Genomic DNA, 8,176 nt, shown 5'->3' with positions numbered 1-8,176 from the left:
CACGAAGAACAGCAGTACACAATTAAATTGATGCAACAGACATTTAAGGGAATGGTACGATCAATCACTTTTTTATAAACGAGTACATTAGCGTATGAAAGCTACTTTATTTGACATTGTATCCTTACAACGAATTGTATTCTTACAATGAATTTGTTCTCTACATTTAAGCCATCCCATTGTATAGGAGCAGTGGGAAGCTGCAGCACCCGGGGACCAACTCCAGATCTTCTTTTCCATTGCCTTGGTCAGGGGCGCAGACAGGAGTATTATGCCTAGCATGCATGTCTTTTTGATGGTGGAAGGAAACTGGAGCACCCGGAAGAAACCCACGCAGACATGGGAAGTACATGCAAACTCCACACAGAAAGGACCTGAGATGGCCTGGGGTTCGAACCTAGGACCTTCTTGCTGTGAGGCAACCGTGCTAACCACTGGGCCAGCATGCTGCCACCGGCCTTTAATTCAGCCTTTAATTTCTTCTTAAAGTAAACAAAGTCAATTCAACTCAAGGGAAAGTTTCACAGGAATAGTAAGTCAAATAAAAGAGTTTATATCAGTCTGCCAATAAGAGGCATTGGCTGTTTGGGTCCACTCCAACCAATCTGGCCGGTCACAGATTTTAAAGTCTTCTTCTACATCAAGGAGAGACGTTTTTAGCAGTTACCATGCTCTAGGATGTCTGGATGTTCCACCCAGAACTGGTCACCGATAATGTCACAGTGGTGAGTGTGCACCCTTCTCCTGGTGCGTGTCACAAGTACCTCCTTCTCCTCTTCGTTTGGAAGCTTCACTCTTTTAGTAACAGTTTCATCTCGCTGAGAACAAGGGATGGAGTATGAGATGAGTACTGCAAATGTTCATCAATAATTCAGAGGAGTCAAACCATATTTGAGAGTTCACCTTTTCCCAGATGAGCACAGTGCCTTTCCTGTGGAGGAGCGGCTCGGTGTTGTAGTTGATGTCAAACTCGGAGAAAAGGATCTCATTTTTGTCTGAAGCTTGCGTTCCCTGGAAGGATAAATTTAATAAGAAAAAAAAATATATATATATATAAATAATGTACTCAGATCTTTGCTGTCTATAATGGTCTCGATATGCAGTGTGCATATAGAGCACAAGTGGATTGAAATTACCCACATCAACACCTCATGGGTGGTCAAAGTGGTCCCGATGGCAACTTTTAAATGGTTTCATATAATAATGAAAAGTTAAGATAACCTAAATGAAAAATCCATTCCACATAACCACAGAATACACTTAAATTTATCCACTTCTTTAAATAATTTTGTCAATACAGAAAAAGAAAGCCGTGGTTGACGTGGAACTTCAAGATACATAGACAAGGAGAGCTTCCCCTTGCCAACTTTGGTAAGAAATAAATGGTAGGGCAACAAGGAAGTACAAAAGCTTGATGAACCGCTGATGACACATATTGCCCTAAAGTTTTGCCAGAGAAAATACTATCTCCATGGCTATGGACTTGTCAGCTGTCGTTGCATTGACCGAGCTTCCTTTGAATGCTCACTAGAAAATGAAAGCACTTCAGGCATTTAGTTGCTTGAGTCATTGGTTGTCTCTGGGCAAGGTAACAGATGATGTTTTAAAAGAGAATGTCATCGAATTTCAGAGGTTTATTTAAGCATCTTGTTTCTATGTTCCACTACAGTTAATGCTGTACTCACGACAACTGAATTCACTTTCCCGTGCCTAGAAATGATAGAGTTGCAGGATTTCTTTTTGTAATCAGTGATGTCATGCATCATACATGTGCATATTGGCAAAATGAGACACTTGGAATAGTTGATCAAGATTACTGTAACAAAAGCCACTTATTTATATAAAATTTGGCTAAGAATTGCATTTTCAGGTTTATCAAATTGTAGAGATGGGTATTGTTAAGATTTTAACAGTACTACTACTCTTACCTATACTGCTTATCGATTTGGTACTTTAACAATACTAATTTCGGTTCTTTTTCTTCTTTTTTAAGAGAAAAAAAAATGAAAAAAATTCAGAATAGAATTAACATTGCTTTATTTTCTCATGTCTGGACAGAGAATTACTTTTAATCATTAACCCCATGTTTGTATAATATATTTAACACCTTGTGGGCTCAAGGCTGCTAGCATACATAACATACCTGAGTTGGATGGGGCAATGAGAGATGAACTACGAGCCAGGCAGTTGAAAACTGCATTTCTCTGCCTGTATTCGATGGACTTTCGTTGGATGATTGCTTGTGTTTCTACCCTTACATGCAAAACACTTGTACTTGTTGCTATGAGTATTGTCAGCATCGTGAAATATAACCAGATTTTTGACCATTGAAGTATAACCAGACTTTTGACCATTTAGTTCTCTCTCTGCCATTGTCACTAAGAGGAGGCTGTGTGTGTGTGTGTGTGTGTGTGTGTGTGTGTGTGTGTGTGTGTATGTATGTATGCGCACGTCTGAGAGAGAAGCAGAGGGCACCTACACCCACCCCCGAAGTACTCCACCCGTTCAGCTACGAACATCCTGGTAAGTATTCCCAGTACCAAATCCTCACTAGGCTGCTCCTCGTTTCAGTATGCAGCAGCCGACAGCTGGAACAGGCTACAAAAAACCCTGAATATGGAAAAATTCATGTCCGTCCGTTCCTTTAGGGAAACCATAACAAATACACTAATGCACTCTTGCAGCTGTTTTACCTGAGCCAACTCCTTGCCACCATTACTGTTTGTCTGTCCTCCTGCTCCCATGATTGTTTTATACTCTGCCTGTATGTCATAGCCTAACCTGCTGCCCCCCCCCCGTCTATTTTTAAACCCTGCTAAATGTGCGGTATGTCATAACCTGTTGCTACACCCCTGCTGTCTGCTTTATCGCCGCTAAATGTACTGTATATCCTAACTGCCTGAGTTGTATGTCTGCTTGCCTCCTAACTGCCTGCTATACTGTCCCATTAATTGTGCTGTCTGCTGTAATTAACTGTCCACTGTCTAACCCTGCTGATATTGTATGTTGCCAATACCATTAATGCTTTATGTGTGTGTTGTATGTTGCCATTGGATGTGTCGTATGTTTCCACCAGTGCTTACGTGTATTAACCTACTCCTGGGTTATTCCATAATTGCTGCTACTGCTCTACTGTGCGTGAACGTGTGTGCTATGTCTTACCTGTTGTAATATGTCAGCCTTGTTCCTCTGCACAGGTAAGTATGACCACTATGAATGTTTTGTTGTACTGATTGTGATGTCCATATCTGTGTACTTGGCCTGTCATGTCACTGCTGTTCCTTGTTTTTACCTCTCTTTTTTATTTTACTCCCCATCCCCTCCCCTAGGGGGCACTTACCCCCAACATAGGTCGTTATTGTAAATAAGAGTTTGCTCTTAATTAACTTGCCTATTAAAATAAAGGTTGAAAAGAGAGAGCTGCCCCCCCCCTCGGCTTGCACATACAACAGGCTCTGAGAGAGATATCTCTCTTCTGGATTGGGAATAGCGAAAATGCATTATAGACAAATGTCTTAATCTTACTGCAAAGTAGAAATGGAGTTGATGAGATAAAAAGCCCGAGATAACGTTTAATTTAGCCTAAATAAATAGGAAATTACTTTCTAAATTTCTCAAATACTGATAGCCGAACCATTAATGTCAGAGCTTGTCAATACTACGGTCTTTAATAATTTAGCACCAGTACCCGTTTAATACCGGCTTTCGGTACCCATCCATATCAAATTTTTAAATAAAAGATTTATTTAAGTTAAAGTATTATTCCTCTTATCCGAGAGACTGAACATAGGGTACATTTAGTAATGCATATACAGAGCGTCTATAGCTACTGTGCATGCACAGGCACTCATCTTTTGTTCAAATAATTCAGTTCCCACCTTTAAGCGCTCTTCTGCCTGGCCTGTGGTGAGTCCTCCTCTCTGAACTAATGTCCAAAATACTGTGTTGTACAAGTTATTGATATGACCTGAAAGTGACCAAAACATGCTCAGAAATTCAAAAGAAAAAACTAGACAGTAAATGAACAGAATAATCTTCAAATGCAATGTTTGCAATGTACATAGTGAAAAAATATACTTACAGTCTGCTTGCCTCCAACTCAGGTAGTCTCTAAGGTTCTGGTTGCTGGGATACAAGACTACTCGTCCGTCAAAGCTGGGGGGGTAGAGGAGGGGCTGTTCCCCAAAAAATTCCTTCCAGTAAAATACATAGGAGGAGGAAAACTGGGAGGCCACGTGGGTCATGAACTTACTGCCAGAAAGGAGAGGTCAAAGGTGAACAAGGATTAAGAAATGGGGGTAAGAGGAGTTGAGAATTGAAATCATGAAAACATTCTGTCAAACAAAGTGTTTCTTTTAATAAATGGTCAGAGGGTTTTACACATTACCGTTTGCTAGGAACATGAAGACAACAGCACAAACAACACACATTTCACACAGCCCATGTACCTAGCTCTCCTCTTGAACCAGCTGGAGGTTCTCTTGAAAACAAAACTGTACTCATCACTTTGTCCATAAGCAATAACGATATCCTCCAGTTCTTCCATGACAGACTGAGCACTCCGAGTCATCAGACCCAAAGCCCTGTTGTCATTTGGCTTTGCAAGACTATGCTGCTCTGCAAACCTGAAATCAAATGTAAAGGCAATTTAACAAACAGCACAATTTTCAACTAATCTGCAAACGTGTCATTCATAGAAACAAATATGTCGTCTGGACATGACACTCACTTGTGAAAGTTGCGCCCATCCAGTCGCACAACAATGTAGCAGTTTTGTAAACAGGTGTCATCCGTTTCAAAGTTTCGGACATACTCAAACTTGCTTTTCGCCATATTTCTGGAACTATTGAATAAAGAGGCCACTGGTTCGAGAATGCAGGTCCTGATGCCTCCACGCAATCCGCACGCCCTCTGGATCAGCATTAGTATTCTTGGGAACAGGTAAGGTAAGCATGATTATTATAATTTTGATTATACTATTAAAATAAAAAAATATATAATTAACACGATAACCAATTTTTGGTTTCCTGGGTACAAATTAGTATATAACTGACAAACACAACGATACATGATTAGTTAAAACACGCCTGCCGCCCAATGACTGTTGGGATAGGCTCCAGCATCCCCGCGACCCTGAGAACAGGATAAGCGGTTTGGATACTGGATGGATGGACGAAGTGATCTGTACCAGAATTTATAACCTTGACAATTTACCACGAACACACTTATTCTAAAATATCAGTTTACCGGCTTCAGCTGCCAACAAGTTCACATTCACAAGGAAACTCTTGATTTCTTTCCCTTTTTCGCTTCATGAGACGTCACTGACGCATAGTTGCCGATTTCGTTCGGGATTATCGTTAAATGCAGATAATCACAAGATCCACAAACACGTATGTGGTGTTATGCACACATAATATATATTTCCCATAACGATAAATTGTGAGTTGTACGAGATTTTTCACCCAAGCGCTCACACACGTTGAACGTACAGTCCATCGGTGAATTGTGTCGTTATAGCACAACAAACGAGGGAACGGCCGTTCCGTAAGAGAAGCATAAAAGAAACCCGCCGGTGTTTTGTTCCTACAAATGTTTCTAACTGTCTGTTTCGATTTCTCACGAGATAAAATCAATAATGAAAAAAATAAACCTAAATTTATCAACGTACCGTATGGAGTAAAACTGTAAATATCACCAAGGACCGTAGACCGCTTGAAGGACTCGTGTAACATGCATCGGTTGTCCTCTTGCGCCCCGTCGTGGTGTTATGTGAAAACTGCAATCCACGCGACAAAGGTTTGACGCTAGATCCAGCGCGGTGAAGGCACGGAAGTAGCCGCGATTGGCTGTTGCGTCGGCCAATAGACAGCGCGGAACCTCGAAGCGCACTGACTTGAAACAAACGATGCGCACTGAAACGTTTAGCTAGCTAGCTTACAACTGAACTTAACATTGCCAGATCGTACCGTAACGATAGGTAACGTTAACGCTTGCTGACAATGGAAATTCAAAAACCCTACCCAACAACCAATCACGTTTACTTCCGACTTTCCCAGAATCCTCTGCGTGCAAATGTGGAGGTGAGCACAGTTGAAATTGCAAAGACAATGTGCAGAAGTGTCGTAACTGTGGTGTACAACACAGTGTGACATATGGTGGTTGTGAAGTCAGGAAGAGGTCTGTGGTGGAGATTGGGCAAGTGAAAGTTATTAACAACATAAGCTTTGCAGAAGCAGTGAAGAGGGTACAAGGACAAAGGAGAAGGGGTGGAGGTCAGAAGGCGGTCAAACAGAGAAAACTAACACAGCGCTGACAGTGGATAAACCGATTCTGTTCATTGCCTATGTTATCAACTGTTCCCGACCTAGTCAAGCACAAAACAGGAAATTAAAATAATTGTGATAGGAGGTGAGAATTTTGGGGGGGGGGGCTATAAAAGATGTATCCTGGGAGCATTTTAAGAAAAGACTTGAAGCAGATGGAAAGCTGGGAGGACCAGGTGACAGACAGTCTGATTATTTTGCAATGGAATGCAAGAAGTTTGATATCAAATGGCCAAGAGTTGTTGATTCATTAAAGATATTAAAAATAAACCAGAAATCAAGCGTTCAGGAAACCTGGCTTAAACCAGAATTAGAATTTGTTATCAAGGGATATGATAGATGGGGGGGGGGCAATGGAGGAGGGTGTAGTATTATATTTTTGAAGCAAGGGATGCAATACAGAGTTTTGGGGGAAGGAACAGAGTTGGAATATTTGGTAATTGAAGTTTGGACAAGAGAGGGAAATGTTAAAGTTGTCAGCTTTTACAATCCATGTAAGAAGCTTTTGATAGAATTAATGGATGATCTCACTGTACATTTAGCAGGGAAAGTTAAATGTTGCGGTGATTTTATTGCCCATAGCACGTTATGGAGTAATGGTAATGATGACAATGGAATGGTGATTGTAGAGTTAACGGAGAATAAAAACCCAGTGTGCCTAAATGACGGAAGTGGTACAAGAATTAATATCAGAACAGGCACAGAATCGGCATTAGATCTTACACTAGTGTCAGCTTCATTGGCAGGTGTTTGCTCGTGGGGAGTAATTAGAGGAACGACTGTAGGAAGTGACCACTATCCTATGGTGATTGAAGTAGGGTTGGGTTTGGAAGAACATGATACTGATGGGTTACAGAAATGGTCTTTCATTAGTGCTGACTGGGAGAAATTTACGTATATCAGTGAACAAGAAATAAAAAAAAACAACAACAAAGAAACAAAAAAGAAAAAAGAGATATTAATGAAGATATTGATAGTTTAAATGTTTCTGTTTGTAAAGCTATTCTAGAGACTGCTAAGAAGTCTATTCAGATGAAGGGGGGTAAGCACAAAAGGAAGATTGTACCATGGTGGACAAAGGAATGTGATAAAGCAAATAAATCTAGAGATAAATCTTTCAAAATGTTGAAAAGGAATCACAATCTTCAGAATCTTATTGAATATAAGAAGATGCAAGCAAATGCAAGAAGTACCATAGAAAATGCAAAGAATGAATTTTGGAGGTCATTTTATAACTCAGTGGGGAGGGAAACAGAAATTGCTAAAATTTGGAGAATGATAAAAAAGAATGAATGGGATCAAAGGAGAATATGGGTATCCAGTATTAAATGATGGTGAAGTAACAGCAGTGAGCGATGAAGAGAAGGCAGAGATGCTGGCAAAAACTTTTGTTAAAATTCCCAGTTCCAACAATATTGGTGAAGAAGGGAAAAGAGGGAGGGAAAATACAATAGCAGAGAATGAAGAGCTATTACAGCTAGAAGAAGACTAATAACCTATTAAACAAGCCATTTACAAAGACAGAACTGGACCACTCTCTCAAGAAAACCAAGATGTCAGCACCAGGAAAAGATCAGATATGTTACTGAATGATAAACCATCTTAGTGAACCATCAAAGGATATTTTATTGGCATTATTAATAAAGTTTGGGATAGGAAATTGCTACAAAGCTGGAAGGAGACTGCTGTAATTCCAATACGTAAACCAGGAAAGATTGTACAAACCCAGAGAATTATAGACCAATTGCTTTAACATCCAACAAATAATGGAGAAAATTATAAATTAAAAGTTAACATATTATATAGAAAATAAAGGTTTTATATATATATATATATAAATACCAGAGTGG

At 40.0% G+C, this 8,176-nt stretch overlaps 1 protein-coding gene across 1 annotated transcript; it reads right to left on the bottom strand.

Moving 5' to 3' along the window:
* Positions 1 to 85: 85 nt before the first annotated feature.
* thg1l (tRNA-histidine guanylyltransferase 1-like) lies at positions 86 to 5,458 on the bottom strand. Its single transcript, XM_056292735.1, has 7 exons — positions 5,248 to 5,458; positions 4,730 to 4,930; positions 4,449 to 4,625; positions 4,082 to 4,251; positions 3,879 to 3,967; positions 904 to 1,011; positions 86 to 818 (listed from the first exon to the last, which is right to left on the bottom strand). The coding sequence occupies exons 2-7, from the start codon at positions 4,921 to 4,923 to the stop codon at positions 657 to 659; spliced, it is 900 nt and encodes a 299-aa protein (XP_056148710.1). The 5' UTR covers positions 4,924 to 4,930; positions 5,248 to 5,458; the 3' UTR covers positions 86 to 656.
* Positions 5,459 to 8,176: the final 2,718 nt, after the last annotated feature.

Source organism: Lampris incognitus, chromosome 1, assembly GCF_029633865.1.
Source record: "Lampris incognitus isolate fLamInc1 chromosome 1, fLamInc1.hap2, whole genome shotgun sequence".
Taxonomy (NCBI): domain Eukaryota; kingdom Metazoa; phylum Chordata; class Actinopteri; order Lampriformes; family Lampridae; genus Lampris; species Lampris incognitus.
The sequence above is the reverse complement of the archived record's forward strand: the minus strand, read 5'-3'. Positions and strand labels throughout refer to the sequence as shown.